General features: G+C 42.0%; 1 protein-coding gene across 11 annotated transcripts in view; it reads left to right on the forward strand.

The window, feature by feature from the left end:
- The first annotated feature begins 2,203 nt into the window (after positions 1 to 2,203).
- setd5 (SET domain containing 5) overlaps positions 2,204 to 21,407 on the forward strand; it is a 65,195-nt gene continuing 45,991 nt past the window's right edge. For 2 of the 11 annotated variants that reach the window (XM_077529270.1, XM_077529268.1), the window contains exons 1-3: positions 2,208 to 2,641; positions 12,393 to 12,668; positions 13,521 to 13,659. Coding sequence is in view for 7 of the 11 variants with exons in the window: in XM_077529263.1 (XP_077385389.1) it covers positions 12,601 to 12,668 (68 nt within the window). In the remaining 4 variants the exon portion in view is untranslated. Of the gene's footprint in view, positions 2,642 to 12,392; positions 12,669 to 12,850; positions 13,660 to 20,922; positions 21,168 to 21,407 lie in introns of those variants that run through there. The other 9 variants (XM_077529267.1, XM_077529272.1, XM_077529269.1 and 6 more) reach the window with 8 other exon arrangements.

Here is a 21,407-nt window from a genome sequence, read left to right on the forward strand (position 1 = left end):
AAGTTGTGTGAATTATTTTGTTCCCCGTTTGTAGTATTTGATTACGCATTCGACTAGTGCAGAAGAGCAGAGGCGGGCATACACACTCAAGCAACGTTACATGCCACTGTATTACCAATATTTAAAATGGATAACATCAAATGCAGTCAAATACAGTACTTCAAGAATATGGCATGCAATGTGAAAGCACATACAGTATATACATAAATCTTTACAGTATGTACATAAATTAACATGCATACATCCTACTATTTTGAATTAATAAAAAATTAAATAATTTGAAGTTCTTTTGTCTGTCTGTATTGCTGCTTTTGCTGATGTTTTAGATTTGTCGAGGAACTGTTTCAGTATGTAATATGTATGTGTGTATATATATATATATATATATATATATATATATATATATATGTGTATGTATGTATACACACACCCCCACACACAGGTGATTAAAAAAGAATGCCACTATTTCATGATCAAATATTCCATAAAAGAAAAAGTGCTCATTATGGCCTCTCCTTGCAGCATGAACAACATCAATATGAGATGAGAATTCTTCCCAAACACTTTGAAGCACATTGGGATCAATTGAATTGATTGCTGTTGTTATTCGATGTTTTAATTTTCCAGGTCATTTGGTAATGGCGGAACAAAGACTCTTTTACAAACCCCCGGAGAAAAAAAAATAAAATCACAAACTGTGAGGTCAGGAGATATATATATATATATATATATATATATATATATATATATATATATATATATATATATGGGGTGGGAGAAAAAAATCGATATCGCAATATATTGTTGCGCTCTGTTGCAATAAATTATTGATACACTGACGGTAGATATCGATGATGTAATGTGTCCAGTTGCCAGTTGTGCAGTGTTCTATTATGTTTATGCACTTTAATTTGTCTCACTTTACAATGTTTAGTTAAAAGACTAAGAGGCAGTGAGGCTATGCAGAACTTTGTACATTGTACAAAGTTTTGGCATTGAATAAATACATAATTAGACATTTTCATTTTTATGGGCATTTGTTGGCTTTTTCATTCACATATCGTGATATATTGCAAGGGAAATTTTTTGACAATATATCAAAAATCGTAGATATTGTGATATCTATCGTGAGCCAAATGTCATAGTATCGAATCATGGTTTACCCGTATCGTCCCACCCCTAATATATACACACACATATATACACATTTTCTTGATGGCTTACTCCTCACAAGGGTCGCTGGAGCCTATTCCAGCTGGCTTCAGGCAGTAGGCGGAGTACACCCTGAACTGCTTGCCGAGGGAAAGAGTGAGAGAGAGAGAGAGAGAGAGGGGGGGAGTGGAATTTGAAGATAGACACTTGTGTTTTTAAGTCTAGGGGTAGATTCGTTCACTGGGTAACACTTCGTTCTTTCGCATCAAACCTGAGAGCATTTATTTATTTATTTATTTTTTTTAAGGGAATAATCAGCTGGTTGTTCGCTGACTGATACATGGCGTCATTTTAGCAATGAAGAATCACGAGTCACGTTTAGTAAAGTCCTTTCCCCGCCCGCCCACTGGCTGCGTCATTTGAAGATTCACGAGTGACGGAACAGGGCAATTCCGCCCTTGGCCGGCACACTTGCGCCACAGTGAGCTGAGCTTCACTGGATTGAGAAAGGAACGAGTCAGTTCATGAAGTGATCCCTTTCGGCGCATTAAGATCCATTCGTTTGGCTGAATCGTTCACGAACGACACGCAAAAGTACAATGTAGTGACGTGACAACCGCTGGTTCCCAACGCAGATCAAAAGCATACAAAAAAAAATCAATCCTAAGGAATACAAATCCATTTATATACGAATTTCATGATAAGGTTTCCGAGACGTTCAAGGGTCAGATCCTCCGTCAGGTATCGAATTGTCTTCAGTATCCCTAAACGACCTTCATTGTCCTGCGACTTCTTCGCATTCGCACACACACATACAACTGAGCTATCTGGTTTTTCGCACCACTCCTCAAAGCAACGCCCCTTTTGACTGACTTGGTGCAAAGGAAAAAAACAGCCGACGCTTGACACTTGCAGCCAATTAATGAAACGTTTGGCAGCATTTTCAGCGACTGACACACGACTACCCAATCACGACACGGAGTCAGATATCCGTAAGCACCACCCATTCGAGAGCCCCTGCACGGTCGCCAGGGAAACCCCATGGCGTGGACTGTCAGTTTCGCTGCCTTGGACCCGCGGTCTATGCCGGTGAGGGGGGGAGGGGGGATGGGCGCCTCTCGAATGCAAAGATCCTAGGCAGAATCAGAGCCCAGTTACATATACAGCAGTACCCCCAATAAAAATATAGCATTTGCAAATACAATGTACTTTTAAATAAATAAATTAATTCGCCTGGAATATACCGGAGACACGCAATGGATGCAGCGCACTTGGAAACGACAGGGGATTTAACTTTCGCTTTATTTGTGGAAGACGCAGAGAAGTTTGTTTCCTACCGCTGGAGAGCGAACTACTTCTAAAGGCAGAGGATACAGGAGACACCGCGGCCGGCGGACAGGCCTATTGGTTTGATAGGATTTGATGCTGGGCTACACCAAGGAATTCTATGAATTTGCCTCCTTTGTGCAAATTTATTATGCATCTTTAGGTGAGTGAGTGCTACTTATAATCGTAACATTATAACAATTTGTGAGACACAGTGATAATACAGCAGATACATTATCATAACCAGTTATCTTGAAACAGCTAAGAAGCTAACTAACATAGCTAGCTAACTAGTTAGCATCCACTTAAGTTAATCGGAGTAGTTGTTATTCGTCCACTGTTTTTACTATATTATGATTGTTCGGGTGACCTGAATGTCCCTCAAACGTTAAATAGGGCTTCACTTGGGTTGTGACTCGACTTAATCTCTTCGTTTATGAGCTCCTCATGTTGTTTTGTTTTTTTTGGTTTTTTTAAATAGCGATCTTGTTAAGACACAAACTACATTCTCATAGCATGTTTTCGCACACGTACGTACATACATACGTACGTACATACATACATACATACACATACACACACACATATATATATATTTATTAGTTGGAAGCACTCAGCTACGCTTAGTTAATTCATTTAAGAAATTGTAATTGTCCCCAAGCACAACCCCACGGGTCATTTATTCAAAATTAAACTTCGGGCATTCGTTGTGGTAAATATTAAGCGTCTAAATATAAATACGAGGAGGCTTACAATATAATGTGCCAATGTTACGTTGTGTATTTGTCCATAAAGCTCAGATTCAGCATTGTAGAATTTGGTAGATCCTAAACATTTAGATCAATCTATCGTTATGGCAGCAAAGCGACCAGGGCCCAGTCCAGTTTTCTCTTCCACATCCTAGATGCAGTTAGCATGTAGGCTATGTTGCTCGTGTTAGCTAAGTAACTACTAGCTGCTGTTGTACTTGATGCTAGCTCATAAAAATATTATTGCATTGACATTGGCATTCTAGCTAACCTCGTGGGTGATTAAAAGCTATAGTTATTGTGATTTTACGGTACATATTTTGTCCGTTTTCTGTGTTTTGATAACACGTCTTTGGCAACATTCCTAACTTCGGTCGGGCGTGTGAATCCGACTCAAAAGCTCGGTTGTTTTTTTTCCTCCTCCCCCTGTATTTTTGCACTCCCACCCCCCGCGTGTGGGCAGTCTACTGAACAGATCCGCTTGGTTGGAAACTTGCTGTTCTCCTCCCCCACCTATGAACCCCCAGCCACGGTGGTGGTTAAGAGAAATGGGTGGTATTTTACAGGGGACTAGGAGCTCTTGTTTCCTGTTTTAGCCACCGTTTTGTTTTATTACCCAAGCGCAAGCAACACTGCGGAATTTAAACGTTTATAATCAAGCTTGTCAAAGTAAAATCTGATAGACCTTTACTGTCTTGCCATCATTAGAAACATGTTTTCACCAAGCAAGAGTTCAGGTGATTTATTTCCATCGATAGAATTGGAACATGCTATATACTATTTACGGTACAATATGTCCTAATCTGTATGGGGAAGAAAATGCAATTGCCCTAGTTTAACTTTATTGTCAGCAGTTTTATGTTAAAACAATTTCTTTCCTGAATGGCTATGTGGCTGTGCAGTGGTGAATCCTGGTAATAGCAAAGAAATTATTCAAGTTTTTGTTCATGTACAACATGATGGGAGACTTTCCAGGCAGATAAACGCTGTCACTTGTTACACTGATGTCTGTCAGCTAAGAAGTCAGTAACTATATTTTCAGATAATAGGACACCATGCCCTGATAATGGCAAGATTTATCAGTTGAAGTACTTTTCCACTGATTTCAGTTAACACAGTGGTCATTTTGCCGTGACTGGCAACAGGCCACCTAGTGTTATTTTGCTGTGAATCTTGCGAGTACAAAGTACAAGTAGAAACTAGAGCTGCGAGCAGCTATAAAGGGCCCTCGCAGCCCGGGCCACGTTGGAGTCCTTGCACGTTGGGGTACTTGCACGTTAGGGTACTGGCACGTTGGGGTACTGGCATATTGGAAGCAAAATTTCTTTGAAAATGGCATAATAAACGTTTACATGTAGAATATTTTTTTTGCCAGTGTGTGTCAAGCTCAACGGGTTTTGGTGATTGTTAAGACCTGCAAAAATCAGCGTCCTTTTTTATTTTTAGGCAATGAGTTGCCCTGATTGGTATTTTTTGTAAAAGTGTATATATACATCATCGCTCGTTGTACTCATTGCACAATGTTACTTTTATTGTCCAAAGGGGCAATCAAAAATGAATAAAACAAAATGGAAACGTACATACGTTTGGATCGGTGTGAAGCCAGTGAACAATTTGAGTGGTGGAAACTAAAAGAATATTCAGAAATGACTTAGTCATCACACTTAGAATGAGTTTACATTTTTTTGTACAAAATACCGTATGTGGGTTTTTTTTTTTTATATAAGCCTCAAGGGCTAGGTGGCGCTGTATTTATAACTGAATGTTGTCATCGAGATACCTTCAGGCCTTGATTATAAGCATACATGTCAAGTGTGGGATTTTTTTTGGAGCATGTACCGTGGAGTTATTAAGCATATCCTTCATTCACGATATTGCTTTTAATGTCCACAGAGGCTATCAAAAATAAATAAAAATATATATATGTTTGGATAAGTCTGATGCCAGTGAACATTTTGAGTGGTGGAAACTAAAAGAATATTCATAAATGACTTAGTTATCACACTTAGAATGAGTTTACATTTTTTGTACAAAATACCGTATGTGGGGTATTTTTTTTTTATGCCTCAAGGGCTAGGTGGCGCTGCATATATAACTGAATGTTGTCATAGAGATAGCTTCAGGCCTTGATGATAAACATACATGTCAAGTTTGGGATTTTTTGGAGCATGTACCGGGGAGTTATTAAGCATATCCTTTTTCAGTGCGAAACACTATTGAGTCATTTTTGTAAAAATAGCACAATCAACAATAAAATATTGCTCATTTTACCAGGCCAGATGTGTGTGCCAAGTTTCATGAGTTTCTGTGCATGTTTAGACCCTCAAAACTGGCGTTGTTTTCTTGGCGAACACCGCTTAGCCACACCCACAGCAATTCGCGAAAACTCACAAACTTCGTGTTGTGACATCATGAAGGCCGAAACCCTCATCTGAGCAAATATGAGGTAGGTTCAATTAACGTGTTTGGAGAAAAACGTAGAAGAAAATTCGTAATAAAAAAAATTGCCACTAGGTGGCGCTATCAGTTAGATGAAATATAAGTCAGTAGATGTCTTTAGGGCTGGACTCTCATCAAATGTGTGAAATTTTGAGAAGATAGGATCATCTCGGTCAAGTTAATGCAGCTTTTATTTTCACAAAAAATCTTCAGACTTTGCGTCACCGTAGCGGCCACGCCCTTTGGCGAAAAGTTACAATATTCGGTGTGGGGCATGATCAACATCTTAAGCCTTTTCTGACCAATTTTCAAATGGATCCCTTCAACAAGCTCAGCACAGTAGCTAAAAACGTAAAGTATGACATTTATTGTAACCACTAGGTGGCGCTATATGTATAACTGAATTTTATCATATAGATGTTTTCAGGCCGTGACTATTACGTTGCCTGAGAAGTTTGAGATTTTTTGGAGCTTGAACATGGGAGTTATTAAGCATTTGCTCTTTCTGGACAAATGAAATTTTAAAGGCAATATTTGATGCCCCGCCCCCGTCATATAGTATTTCAAAAAGGCAAGATGTTTTGCCCAGTTTTTCTCTCAGGTCTTGAGATGATAAATGCCAAGTTTGAAGTCAATTGGATGAAAAATGTTTGCAAAGGGGGAAAAAGCATGACCACAGTGAATGTGCCAAAATAGGCCAAAATTGGACATTAAAAAATTCATAGCTCACTTCCTGTACATTTTAGCTACATGGTCCCAATAGACTTTTTTGTGCGTCTCGGGGTGCTACACGTGCCTGCCAATTTTTGTTGCTCTAGCTCAAACGTGCCGGGCTTGGTTTTTATTTTTCTACGCTAGGGGGCGCTATCGAGTCGCATTGTTATGACGACTTAATAATATCAAATTTTTCGCCGGGCCTGAGGAGTGTGCAAAGTTCGGTGAGTTTTCGTGAATGTTTAGGTACCCAAAATCGCGATCGTTTGCGGAGAATAAAGAATAATAATAATAATAATAATAATAATAATAATTTTTACAAAAACAATAGGGACCTCGCAGCGGTCGCTGCTCGGGCCCTAATTATGCGCTGATGTACCAACTCATGGTATAGTGGATAAAGCACTTCATTAGCAACTTATAGCCACTTTATTCCTTGACGTCACAGGTTCAAATACTGCTCTCTACTCGGGGTGCACCGAAATTTCGGCCACTGAAAAATTTCAGCCAAAGATGGCAAAAAAAAGAAACATTTTCATTTTTTTCAATTGCTACCTTGGCACAGTTCAAACTTCAGCTACTGTAAACAAGTAAATACACTAGTGCTGTCACTAGCAAATATTTTTAGAATTGATTAATGTATTGATTATTCAATTGATTAATCAGCTAATTTGAATCATTTTAATTTTGTATTAAAGTGTATTACAAAATGATTCCCCCCGATTACTATTTATTAACCAGTGAAAGGTGTTTATTTCATACTTCATATCCAAAAAGTGATTTTAGGGCTGGACGATAAATCAAATTAATTCGATTAATTCGTCCATTGAAAGTGCCACGATGTGAAAATGAGCTAAATCGTGAAATCGAGGTGCTTATAAATAAATACACATCATCTAACCTTGAGCGGCTCACTTCTGTTTACGCTCGTTGTTTTGGGGTCCTTTGTTTGGTGGCTGGCGCGCTTGCTGATGATGTCACATACCGCGGTAGGCGCACAGGAGCCCGCAACAGCCGTACAGGCAGTCCACATCACCGCCTGTTTTTTTTCCCCGTTTCTTTTCACTCACACAAACACGCACAGAAATTAATGAACAAATTAATTCATTATATATATATATATATATATATATATATATATATATATATATATATATATATATATATATATATATATGTGTATATGTGTGTGTATGTGTGTGTATATTGTGACTGTTATTATAATAATTTAGTGAGGATAAAAATAAGATGTCATCCCCCAAATTAATTAATAAAATTGGCTATATTACCCCGGCAGATGTAGGCCTAAATAAATTAAAATACAGTGTTGGCAACTAAATCATATTTTAAACACCACTGAGGAGCAGGGAGCGCAAGCAATGCGCTCACATCACACTTGTCCCATGCGTGCTCCATTCAGGAAAACACTCCCTGTCCGTGCCTCTTTTTTTTTTTTTTTTTTTTTCCCCCTGTTCCACCTCCCTGACAAACAGTGGCCGACGCGTCTCTCTTGGCAAGACAACACGCGATGATCGGTGATCTGGTGTCTTGTCGCGTTCAGACTTGTAGTGTGATTACACGCCCCATCCACGACACGGAGCGAATTTATCGGGTAATGTGACAGCGCAACTGTTGTGTAAGCCAAAAAAATCGTGTAGTCTGACCTCGGCATAACGCTAGCAAAGATAAGTACACGCACACCATGAAACAACAAACTTGAGCTGTATTTAGTACCGGGGGAAACATTGTGACATGCACCAGAGCTTGGCTTTTGCCAGAGTCAGTTCACAGGCTAGTTTTGCTTGTAAAGGAATTTGAGTTTATTACAATAAAAGGTGGTGCTGATTATTTTTATGCTGTTGATCTTGAAGTTCTGTTATATACAAATGTTATTGTGAGTTGAGTTGTATATTTGCAGAATACTGGATGTGTCATTTACAATACCTGTTTACAATTGTTAGAACTACGTACTTGTGGCAATTAAGTTATGCAAAAGCTATGAGTAGGTTTTTTTTGCACAAGATATGAATGTGACATTTAAGTTGAGAAAAAGATATGAGTAGTTTTTTTTGCTCAAGCTATATATGTGGCCTTTAAGTTGAACAAAAGGCTATGAGTAGCTTTTTTTGCACAATCTTTGTGGCATTTAGGTTACGCAAAAGCCATGAGTATTTTTTTATTTTTTTTGTATAAGCTATGTATGGCATTTATGTTGAGCAAAAGGCTGAGTAGTTTTTTTTTTTTGCACAATTTATGTTGCATTTAAGTGATGCAAAAGATATGAGTAGCTTTTTTTTTTTTAACAAGCTATGTTAAATTTACCGTAAAACTGATAAAAAAATTTGTGTACGTTATTGTTTGAACATTTTGCACAGGATTAATTTTTGAATAAATCAAACCTTGTTTAAATGTTTTTGTTTTTGTTTTTTAAACTTTTGATTAAAATCGAGTAAAATCGTAATCGTCCAGAATGACAGAAAAAAAAATCGAGATTTATTTTTTGGCCATATCGCCCAGCCCTAAGTGATTTTTTTTTTTTTTAAATATAAATATTTTTTTAATATATTACCAAGTGGGCCACATCGGTAAAATAATGGTATATAACTTGTATACGATTACCGTCATTTATACGCAGATTTTCGTGGACCAGCCCTAAATTACAGAACTCAAGTGTAATTATGTTGTTCCGAAGAATAACACAAATGCTAATGGAACGCGGCAACACTTTCCCGGTATACGTTCCGGACGTGTTAAATCGACCTGTTTTGCATATATATTGTATGCATTCCCAGAATGCATTGCCTGGCGTATTTAATGACGTTATAAGGACGCTAATCCTTGTCATATCGATTTGTGTTAACAGGAATTGAATTTGTCGTATTTAACACATTTATGTTGGTCTATGATTTAAAATAATAATAATAACAATTAAACAAACCTTAACTTTAAGTTGTGTGAAAAAAATGACATCCAGGACAATTCCCCGTACGTTGCATTGCTCGTCTGAGGACTGCTATTACAAATTACAAATTTTATATATTTTGATTGTGGCCGGCTGATTAATTAGTCCGACATTAGAATGTTATTTATTTATTTATTTATTTTTTAACTTTACAAAATTATCTCGTGGGCCGGATTAAACCCCTTTGCGGGCCTGATCCGGCCCGCGGGCCTTATGTTTGACACCCCTGGTTTAGCATATGGTTCCAAGAGACTTTTTTTTTTTTTTTTTTTTTTACATCGTGGACTGTTATGTATGCCTCCAAATTATCATAGCGCTAGGTGAAACGTACAACCGGGAATGCTTTGTTAAAAGAGGAGGGGTTTTTTTAGCACAAAATGTGATGCCAGGCCCCTGTGGGACTTCCTGTTGGGTTTAGCACATGGCACCAAGAGACGTTTTTATTTTGTACATCGTGGGCTGTTACATATGTCTCCAAATTTTCGGAGCTCTAGCTGCTTCGTACAACTGGGAATTCTTCATTAAGAAGGATTTTTTTCCTTTGCAAACAAGTGCATGCCACGACAACAGTGTGTGACGAAATAAAAAGCTTTCAATAACTTTTCAACTTCAACATCTTAAGATGAATCACACCAATTTTGAAGATGATTGGATAAACTCTGTAGGAGGAGTTCGTTAAAATAAGACCCCCTTGAAATGGCCAAAAAAAATGTCACGTTCCAAAGTAATTCAAAATGACGGACTTCCTGTTGGGTTTAGCATATGTTTCAAAAGAGTTATTTGTACCTTGAGGGCTGTTTACATAGGTCTTCAAATTTTGGTAACTAGGTGAAACATACAGCCGGGAATGCTTCATTAAGTAAGAATTTTGAAACACAAAATTTGATGCCTCGCCTCTGGCAGACTTCCTGTTAGGTTTAGCATAAGGCACCAACAGACTTTTTTTTGTAGGTCATTAGGGGTGTTAAAAAAAAATCGATTCGGCGATATATCGCGATACTACATCGCGCGATTCTCGAATCGATTCAATAATCGGCAGAATCGATTTTTTTTTTTTTTTTTTTTTTTTTTAGGATTCACACCTTGAGCATGGAAGAATGTTATATGAACGGCACATTAAGCCTTAATATTTTTATTTTAATGCTGTTCAAACATGAAACAGATTACAACCTCTATAAGACTGAAATTTCAGATAAATAAATAATACATTTTCATATAAATCTTACACTCTACAAGCTTACTGATTAGTATTTTCTAAATATGAATGAAAAAAAATCGCAACAATCGACTTATAAATTCGTATCGGGATTAATCGGTATCGAATCGTGACCATTCGTATCGGGATTAATCGGTATCGAATCGAATCGTGACCTGTGAATCGTGATACGAATCGAATCGTCAGGTACTAGGCAATTCACACCCCTATAGGTCATAGTCTGTTACATATGTGTACCAATTTTCGTAGCTCTAGGTTAAACGTATAACCGGCATTGCTACGTTTAGTAAGAGTTTTGAAACTCTAAATTTGATGCCTCGTCCCCGTCATATAGTATGTCAAAAAATTTAGATTTTTTACCATGATGTTGTCCCAAGTGTTGAGACGGTACAGCCCAAGTTTGAAGTCAATCGGGTTAACCGTGTTGGAGAAGCGGGCAAAAGTATGACCCCTGTAAATGTGCAAAAATTGGCTAAAATTGGACATTTAAATACTCATACCTCACTTCCTGTCTATTTTAGGGTACACCTATAAAGAGGTTTTTGTTCATCTGGATGTGCTACAGATGCCACACAATTTTCGTAGCCATAGGACAATCGTAGCGGGACAGGGATCCGTTAAACCTATGTAGGTGGTGCCACGGAGCCATTTTTCTGTTATCATGTATGGCAACTTTAAAATATCAAATTTTTCGCCAGGCCCAATCTGCGTGTAAAGTTTGGTGAGTTTTCATTCACGTTTAGTGTCTTCCATCCCTACATACGCTTTGATGTTTGAAGCAGTTTTTATATGAAAGAGGGCAGAATCAGTCTCCTTTTAGCAGTTGATCAGAGACGTGATCTCAGCATGCATGACGTCATACATATTTGCTAAAGCTAGCTCATAAACAAGCAGCTGCTGCGTTTGCGATGAGCACCATACACCTAAAAAGAATGGTCCAATTTTCCAGTCCCATCCAAACTGCCTCTCCTCCAAGCGCCGAACCTCCATCCAGTCCACGGCCCGCGCACACCACCGCGCCAAGGGGCGACGTACGCGTCCCAGCTCCACCGCCATCCATCCTAGCCAACCGGCGTAGACTGTCCAGTGGCGCCGACTTTTCCTCCGAGCAGTCGTTCTGCAAATGAATACACTAACACAATTTCGCAGTAATAAATTAAATGTCAATACATATATTTCTGGGGACCAGGTTGTATTTTACAGTTTCAATAATTTCACAGGTTACTTCATGTTAAAAAATAGGCAGCTCTTAATATGAAAAGAATAATGCACTGAGCTGTCACCATTGTCTCACAAATGTAATAATGCCATGTTGTAGTGAAAGAAAAATGATCAACACAAATCAATCACACTTGCTGTTTTTTTTTAACGTACAATACATATTTACATTTTTTATTTATTTTCTTATTCAATTGTTAAATTACTGTATCAATGACTAACAAATAAACCATATTTAAATTAGAAACAAAATGTACATTTTATTGAAAATTTAGTTCTAAATTGAAGTATAAAACATGCAATTAATGTGCAATTAATCATCAGTTAATTGTTGAAGTCATGCGATTAATTATGATTAAAAATTTTAATCGACTGACACCTTTACTTTAAAAACATCCTATTTTGACATTTGTAATTTGCTGTTTTGAAATGATGGCAGTTTTAATTCACACTTAGTAGGTCACAGTTTCTTCTATATATGCTATAGTTTGGAATGTGTTGTTTGCATACAGTGAGTGAGAAACATTTTCGTCCTTGCGTCTTTCAAGTCTGACAAAACTAAGTCAAGTGTATGCCTTTCTGTAACAACCACCTCCATTACCTTTTCTGTCCTCAGGTCCCCCATGACCGTTAGCCGAGGGCTACGGCTCAGCGGCTCCCCACCATTGGAGTGGTTTGTCACTGTAGTTGGAGCCCTGTGATTTTTCTCCCTACCTACTGCACCCCTCCCCCCACAATTCCATCCTGTAACCCCCCTGCCCCTCCCCTCCCCTCCCCTTTCTCCCCTGTTCCCCTACCTCCCAAGCGTAGCTGTGCTGGACGTCATGAGCATAGTAATCGCGCTAGGAGTCACCACATCTGAAACGTACACAGAAATGGCTGCTGGATCAGAGTAAGTTATCAATGGCGAATGAGTTATGATGACACCCGTCGATGGGTCACTATTTCCCCCCCAGCAACACCACAAACTAAAAACATTGCTCTGTACATTTTAGGTATAATAAATACAGATTTTTAAGAGGATTTCACCTAGTCCATTACAATTACAGGGGTTTCCTTTTCTCTTCCTGTCAGGTTTGTTATGAGTGACCTGGGCATTCTAAGAGGATCCCAAGAATTTCCAAATTTTATTGTTCTCTTCTTTCAGTAGTGTCTGGATGACTCTATTTTGCAGGCCAATGAAAATGTCTGTCAATTGACGTTCTTAATATTAATGAAATGTCCTACACCTATCAAGGAATAAAAACTGTTGAGATTTCAACTGAACACTTTTGTATATATTTTTATTCTCCATTTGAAAACCCTGAGAGAAAGGGAAAGGTCGGGACAGATTTCTGTCAAGAAGGGTGTTAGATTTGGCCTCATTGGTGAACATAATTAGATAGGTGACTTGAGTCTGGTTGTTTTGTTGCTGTGATCTTTCTACTTGCTATTAATTCCTATATCTATAGCACTCTTGGCACATACTCCAACTAAATCCAGTTAAGACAGTGGGGTCACACATGGCTACGTTTACATGAAGTCAATAAGCCTTTCAAAACCCAAATATTGGCAATATTAGGGTTTTTTGAAAGGCCTTGTAAACAAGTCAAAAGCCCACTGTGCCCAGAACCCAGGGGTTCCCCCTTTTCCTGCCTGAGTATTTTGTCACATTAATGCAATCGGGATACCTCCTTTGAGCGGAACATTCGTTTGTGTTCTGTGCATGCTCTATACGCAAGAAATCTTGGTTTTTTGAGTACAGGAAGTACTTGGATGCATGGCGTCTGATGCGCAGCCCACCGGAAATACACAAGCAGAGATAAACAAACATGGCGAAACTCAGACGCAGCACAGAACCAAACTTTTGGAGCAAGAAGGAAACCAACTGCTTTATTAGTGTGGTGAGTGACATGAATATAATGTTTTTTTTGGGCGGTAAAAAGTAAAAAGCGGAAATGCGTCATGACGTTGTCCATGCATCGCCATTTAGCTCGGGGTATACCAAATGCCATGTATACGGGAGAAACTACTGTATGTCCACTCACGTATGTTAACGGGTTATCCCCAATGTTTCAGTAAACGGAATTTTGACCATAACCCGGATATTGACAGGATGTAAATGTAGTTATTGTCTAGGTAGAGTCATCCCATAGTGTGCAGTTGGTCAAGAGAGTATGGAAAGAGGAATCTGGGAGGAATGTTAGACCTTCCACAACTGGCAGAAAAAGCATGCTTTCTTTTATTATTCAGTTTTTTACCATATGTCGGTCTTTCTGACATCCATTCAGGAGTTCAAATGAGAATACAGTCTTCTGGTAGTCACTGTTATTGTAGCAATCATCAAATATTAAGGACAGGTGAAGGTTCGCTCAGAACTTTGCAAGTGTTTCCATGACTTGGAAGGTCTAACCCAGGGCTGGGCGATATGGCCCAAAATTCATATCACGGTAAAGTCGAGTCAAAATAAAACTGCATCCCTTCACGGTAACGGCATATATCACGGTATAGAAGTATGGGCCACAGATTTTCGGTCCGGAACAAATTTTGTATTTATTGACGCTAACACGTCACTGTGTGCGCGCGAGCAAGCCGAGGCAGCCGGACCGGCTGGAGAAAAGCCTTCCCCGCGAGCTAATGTTGCGGTCATGCCCACGCCCACTCACACAGAAGCGGAAAAACAAGTGTGAGCTGCGGTGTTGAAAGACCAAAGTTTGAATAAGTGGTGTGGTATAATTTCAGCTTCCTTATCGAATACGACGACGGGGCAGTGAAAACGGCGAACAGAAATTTTACTGTCTGTAACGTTTAGTTTAGTTTATTCATTTTTTCCTTTCGGACACATTACAGTTTACATCAATCACATCACATCATTTGCAACATTGACATCCGAAAGAAGGGCTGACGGGTAGAAGCCGAAGCTTATTCGAGACCCGTCCCCATCGACCCATTACTATAACGCATCAATCATATACATTATTTAGAATAGTCATTAATTTTTATCGTTATCCATTCCATACTATCCCAGACACTGCTCGCTCAGTTAATCTTGAATGTCCGTGTGTAGATTGTGGCTAGTCCCAGTCATTTTGCACTGGTGAGTCGGTCCCCAGACGCCACCAGCAAGCAAACGTTGCTTATAACAATGTACGATTCGGTGTTGCGGTGCAACAATTATTTGATTACTCAAAAATTAGTTAATTGTCAAATTAATTTACAATTATTTTGTTACTCCATTAATGGTTTGAATATCTTGTTTAATTTAAAATGATCAAAATCTTGTAACTTTAACATTTCACATGTATCTCTGCCTAATAAAATACTCCACTCATAGGTTGTAAGTACTAATTAATATCTTTTTCAAAGTGCCACCTTACTACATGTAAACTAAATAACTTAAAACAATTACATCACAGTTTCTTTCGATTACCAGTGTTTTCAGTGGGAATAAAAGAAGTGCTGGTGCTCCCCAAATTCCAATATGGTTTGCATTTCACAGTCAGTTTTTTCTTGTGTGTTTTGCTTTCATTTCTTTGTTGATGTTTCTGTCTGCTTCTGATGATGCAGACCATTATTTGAGTAGCACTAGGGGGAAAAAAAACCTTATGAGAGAAAATTTCTATACACATATTTACTCATTAGATAGATAGATAGATAGATAGATAGATACTTTATTAATCCACACAAGCACCAAATATGAATTTAGAGCTTCTCCCACACTTATTTTATACTCATTAGGACAAACGCACGCCACACAGTGGTATTTTCGCTGTAGAGGAAGAAAATATTACTCACTTTAGTATGAGAAGCCCATATTATTTTTTTACGTACGTGCTGTATCAGCATGCGAACCCACCTTGAACTGTGGTCTTTTTTTGTGTGTGTGTTTTTTATTGTATTTTATTTATTTATTTATTCTAAAGCTTTGAGCCAGGACAGCATGGTAGAATTTTCACTTCATTCTCTTAACTCAAGAGTTATTGTTGTAATGTACACACGCGTTCGGGTCGGCTAGCATCGGTAGCATGTTTACAGCGGGGAACTTGAATGATGCACACTTCTCCCGTAAGCACAGATATATATACTACTGGAGTAATAGTGCGCATGTTGATGTGATAAGCGCACGGACATCCATATTATATGTAAGTCACTGATGAGCGACGCTCGCCGTAACAGCTTTTGGGGACGCTAATGTTTTTATCATATCCTGACTCCTGAAAGCCCTCATCCTCCACAAAGCAGTATGGCTTAAGTGTTTAACAATAAATCGGGTTATTAAGGTCGTTATTACCTTTTTATCTGGTTGAGTTGTAGGCATTTCAATTGTAAGAAGCACTATCTGTGTCCGTGGGGTTGAACACCGCGGTTCAGGTACACCTGCCGTGCTCGCAGTTGACAGTCTTTGTTCATGGCGACACTTTTATCAGCATTCCATTGTTCATATAAAATAAACATCTCTTCCATACTTTGGACATTAAACTTGCCGGAACACGTTGTGGCTCCCAAAACCGAAGACAAAGCGCACCACCTTACGCCACATAACTGTGACAAGTCTCGCGTGACTTTTTTTTTTTTTTTTCTTTTCACCCACGCACAAACAAACACAGTCTCAGGTGACTTAGAGTCGAGGAAATGCAGTTTACTCAACTCAATTTTATTTATATAGCAATTTCAACAAGCCTGAGCTGTCACAAAGCGCTTTACAGAAACACAAAAAACAAACATAATATAACATAAAACATTAACACCAATACAATACAATCACAACATTAAACAGTTTGCTTGTTATTCTCATTCATCCAGGACATTTCATTCTTAAGGCACAGAATAGATCACAACTGGACTGTTCTGGTTGTTTTATAAGACAGACAGATTCCATATATCAGCAACATAAAACCGATTTATGACGTCTTGACCGGGCCATCGACCGGCTCAAGCTATTTTTAGACTGATACATTAGTCCGCGTGCCGGCACCCTCGCATCGTTAAACTCAAAAGGCAACAAAAATAATATTGATGGCAAAATATGTCAATCTTTGTGTACTGTGTTTTGTATATTTAGCAAAATCATAAATCCGTGCCCCCGCGACCCTTGTGAGGAGTAAGCGGTGAAGGAAATGGATGGACGGATATCTCTGTACCTAAGTATAGTTCATCGAACTTCAACTTTAATTTAGATAATTTTTCCTTGTCTTTACTTATCTTTTGGTGTCATTAAACAAAAAAATCATTATGTAGTAATTACGGTAAGCTATAATATATTTGTGATTGCTCTAGTCTGTTTAATATGTTCAAATGGTCAGTCAATTGTGACAACTTATCTGAAATGTAGTTAGAAGCAGTTTTTGGAGCTGTTGGGGGTTTACTGAGGCGCCGCAGCAACACTAACAATCTAGTTTATTTACATCATATAGTTATGTGACAATGGAGCCATATTCGCCATTTTTGTGTGATCACGTCACACTAAGTCAGTTTGCGCTCTCGGAAAAATGCGCTTTGGCTGGTTTAAAAAAATGTGCACCGTGAGCCGGCACCTTAACGTGGTGGAGGGGTTTTCGTGTTCCAATGATCCTAGGAGCTATGTTGTCTGGGGCTTTATGCCCCTGGTAGGGTCACCCATGGCAAACAGGTCCTAGGTGAGGGGCCAGACTAAGAACGGCTCAGAAGACCCTTATGATGACAAATATCTTTGGAGAAGCGTTTCCCTCGCCCGGACGCGGGTCACCGGGGCCCCCCTCTGGAGCCAGGCCTGGAGGCGGGGCTCGCTGGCGAGCGCCTGGTGGCCGGGCCTGCACCCATGGGGCCCGGCCGGGCATAGCCCGTAGAGGCAACGTGGGTCCCCCTTCCCACGGGCTCACCACCGGTGGGAGGGGCCAAAGGGGTCGGGTGCAGTGTAGGCTGGGTGGCAGCCAAGGGAGGAGACCTTGGCGGACCGACCCCCGGCTACAGAAACTGGCTCTTGGGACATGGAATGTCACCTCTCTGGCAGGGAAGGAGCCCGAGCTGGTGTGCGAGGCCGAGAAGTTCCGACTAGACATAGTCGGACTCGCCTCCACACACAGCTTGGGCTCTGGTACCAGTCCTCTTGAGAGGGGTTGGACTCTCTTCCACTCTGGAGTTCCCCATGGTGTGAGGCGCAGAGCAGGTGTGGGCATACTTATTGCCCCCCGGCTCGGCGCCTGTACGTTGGGGTTTACCCCGGTGGACGAGAGGGTAGCCTCCCTCCGCCTTCGGGTGGGGGGACGGGTCCTGACTGTTGTTTGTGCATATGCACCAAACAGCAGCTCAGAGTACCCACCCTTTTTGGAGTCCTTGGAGGGTGTGCTGGAGAGCGCTCCCTCTGGGGACTCCCTCGTCCTGCTGGGGGACTTCAACGCTCACGTGGGGAATGACAGTGAGACCTGGGGGGGCGTGATTGGGAGGAACGGCCCCCCTGATCGGAACCCGAGCGGTGTTCTGTTATTGGACTTCTGTGCTCGTCACGGTTTGTCCATAACGAACACCATGTTCAAGCATAAGGGTGTCCATATGTGCACTTGGCACCAGGACACCCTAGGCCGCAGTTCGATGATCGACTTTGTAGTCGTGTCATCGGATTTGCGGCCGCATGTTTTGGACACTCGGGTGAAGAGAGGGGCGGAGCTGTCAACTGATCACCACCTGGTGGTGTGTTGGCTCCGATGGTGGGGGAAGATGCCAGTCCGACCTGGCAGACCCAAACGTATTGTGAGGGTTTGCTGGGAACGTCTGGCGGAATCCCCTGACAGAAAGAGTTTCAATGCCCACCTCCGGCAGGGCTTCTCCCTTGTTTCGGGGGAGGCGGGGGACATTGAGTCCGAATGGGCCATGTTCCGCGCCTCCATTGTTGAGGCGGCCGATCGGAGCTGTGGCCGTAATGTGGTCGGTGCCTGTCGTGGCGGCAATCCTCGAACCCGCTGGTGGACACCAGCGGTAAGCGATGCCGTCAAGCTGAAGAAGGAGTCCTATCGGGCCTTTTTGGCCTGTCGGACTCCGGAGGCAGCTGACGGGTACCGGATGGCCAAGCGGAACGCGGCTTCGGCGGTTGCTGAGGCAAAAATTCGGACATGGGAGGAATTCGGTGAGGCCATGGAAAACGACTTCCGGACGGCTTCGAGGAAATTCTGGTCCACCATCCGGCGTCTCAGGAGGGGAAAGCAGTGCACCGTTAACACTGTGTATAGTGGCAATGGGGTGCTGCTGACCTCGACTCGGGACGTCGTGAAGCGGTGGGGGGAATACTTCGAAGACCTCCTCAATTCCACCAACACGTCTCCTCTTGAGGAAGCAGAGTCTGGGGACTCTGGGGTGGGCTCTCCTATCTCTGGGGTCGAAGTCACTGAGGTGGTTGGAAAGCTCCTCGGTGGCAGGGCCCCGGGGGTGGATGAGATCCGCCCGGAGTTCCTAAAGACTCTGGATGTTGTGGGGCTGTCGTGGTTGACACGCCTCTACAACATCGCGTGGACATCGGGGACAGTGCCTCTGGATTGGCAGACCAGGGTGGGGGACCGGAGGGTGTGTTCCAACTACAGAGGGATCACACTCCTCAGCCTTCCTGGTAAGGTCTATTCAGGGGTGCTGGAGAGGAGGGTCCGTCGGGAGGTCGAATCTCGGATTCAGGAGGAGCAGTGTGGTTTTCGTCCTGGCCGTGGAACAGTGGACCAGCTCTACACCCTCCGCAGGATCCTCGAGGGTGCGTGGGAGTTCGCTCAACCAGTCCACATGTGTTTTGTGGATTTGGAGAAGGCGTTCGACCGTGTCCCTCGGGGAGTTCTGTGGGGGGTGCTTCGGGAGTACGGGGTGCCGGGCCCCTTGATACGGGCTGTTCGGTCCCTGTACGACCGTTGCCATAGTTTGGTCCGCATTGCCGGCAGTAAGTCGGATTCGTTTCCGGTGAGGGTTGGACTCCGCCAAGGTTGCCCTTTGTCACCGATTCTGTTCATAACTTTTATGGACAGAATTTCTAGGCGCAGCCGAGGCGTGGAGGGGTTCCGGTTTGGTGGCCTCAACATTGCATCTCTGCTCTTTGCAGATGATGTGGTGCTGTTGGCTTCATCAGGCCGGGGCCTTCAGCTCTCACTGGAGCGGTTCGCAGCCGAGTGTGAAGCGGCTGGGATGAGGATCAGCACCTCCAAATCCGAGACCATGGTCCTCAGTCGGAAAAGGGTGGAGTGTCGTCTTCAGGTCGGGGATGAGATCCTGCCCCAAGTGGAGGAGTTCAAGTATCTTGGGGTCTTGTTCAAGAGTGAGGGTAGGATGGAGCGGGAGATCGACAGGCGGATCGGTGCAGCGTCTGCAGTGATGCGGACTCTGTATCGGTCCGTCGTGGTGAAGAAAGAGCTGAGCCAAAAGGCAAAGCTCTCGATTTACCGGTCGATCTACGTTCCAACCCTCACCTATGGTCACGAGCTGTGGGTCGTGACCGAAAGAACGAGATCCCGGATACAAGCGGCCGAAATGAGTTTCCTCCGCAGGGTGTCCGGGCTCTCCCTTAGAGATAGGGTGAGAAGCTCGGTCATCCGGGAGGGACTCAGAGTCGAGCCGCTGCTCCTCCGCGTTGAGAGGAGCCAGCTGAGGTGGCTCGGGCATCTGGTTCGGATGCCTCCTGGACGCCTCCCTGGGGAGGTGTTCCGGGCATGTCCCACTGGCGGGAGACCCCGGGGACGACCCAGGACACGCTGGAGAGACTATGTCTCTCGGTTGGCCTGGGAACGCCTCGGGATCCCGCCGGAGGAGCTGGTTGAAGTGGCTGGGGAGAGGGAAGTCTGGGTTTCCCTCCTGAAGCTGCTGCCCCCGCGACCCGACCCCGGATAAGCGGAAGTAGATGGATGGATGGATGGACATACAGGAAAAACCCCTCTTTCGCCTCATTTCTCATTTCATGAGTTGCCAGAAGTACTTTGATGACTTTCGCTTATTAAGTTGTCTTTGAAATTTATTGTAAGGTAGCTTGTTTTTTTAAATCGGCATATCTCTATTTTTGAGGTATTTGGGGACATGCTGATGAAGTTTAATTCTATTGGATTATGCCGCCGAAAATGGTGCACTGACAAAACATTTTATCGTGCCATATTTATTGTTGCTAACGTTTTTTTCAGATGATAAAACAAATTGCTCGTGCTCCCTTTGCTAGCAGGCATGGTCGCACGGCACATCTTGCAAATTACATTTTTATGCTCTCTGTCCGAGTTTTCAAATCCGAACCATGTCCAAATAATTGACGTAGCACTTTTTTTTGTTTTCTGTAACCAATTCCTCTGACGCCGTAGATACTCTGCTTGACGGCATTGTTATGCTGAGCGCGAGCCGTGCTCAAGGCCGGGACACAGATACAATAACATGAACATGAGCCATATAATGACATGCGATGTCGTCATCAACATACGCGACTATGGTAAGACGGTAGAGTCAAAATCTCTGCCTACGGCAAAATTTAAACCTTATGTTGATATCGCCCAGCCCTAGTCTAACCCCTTCCTAGATGATTCCTCCTCTTATACTCTCTTTACTGCCCCCACATACTGGAGTGAGCCAATGTGATAATGTGTGAGTATATGTGCCATGAGTTCCAGAGATAAGGAAGCAAGTCGAAAGGTCATAGTAATATAACAGCCGAGCTCAAATCACCTATGTA

This window comes from Festucalex cinctus, chromosome 8, assembly GCF_051991245.1.
Source record: "Festucalex cinctus isolate MCC-2025b chromosome 8, RoL_Fcin_1.0, whole genome shotgun sequence".
NCBI classification, from domain to species: Eukaryota; Metazoa; Chordata; class Actinopteri; order Syngnathiformes; family Syngnathidae; genus Festucalex; species Festucalex cinctus.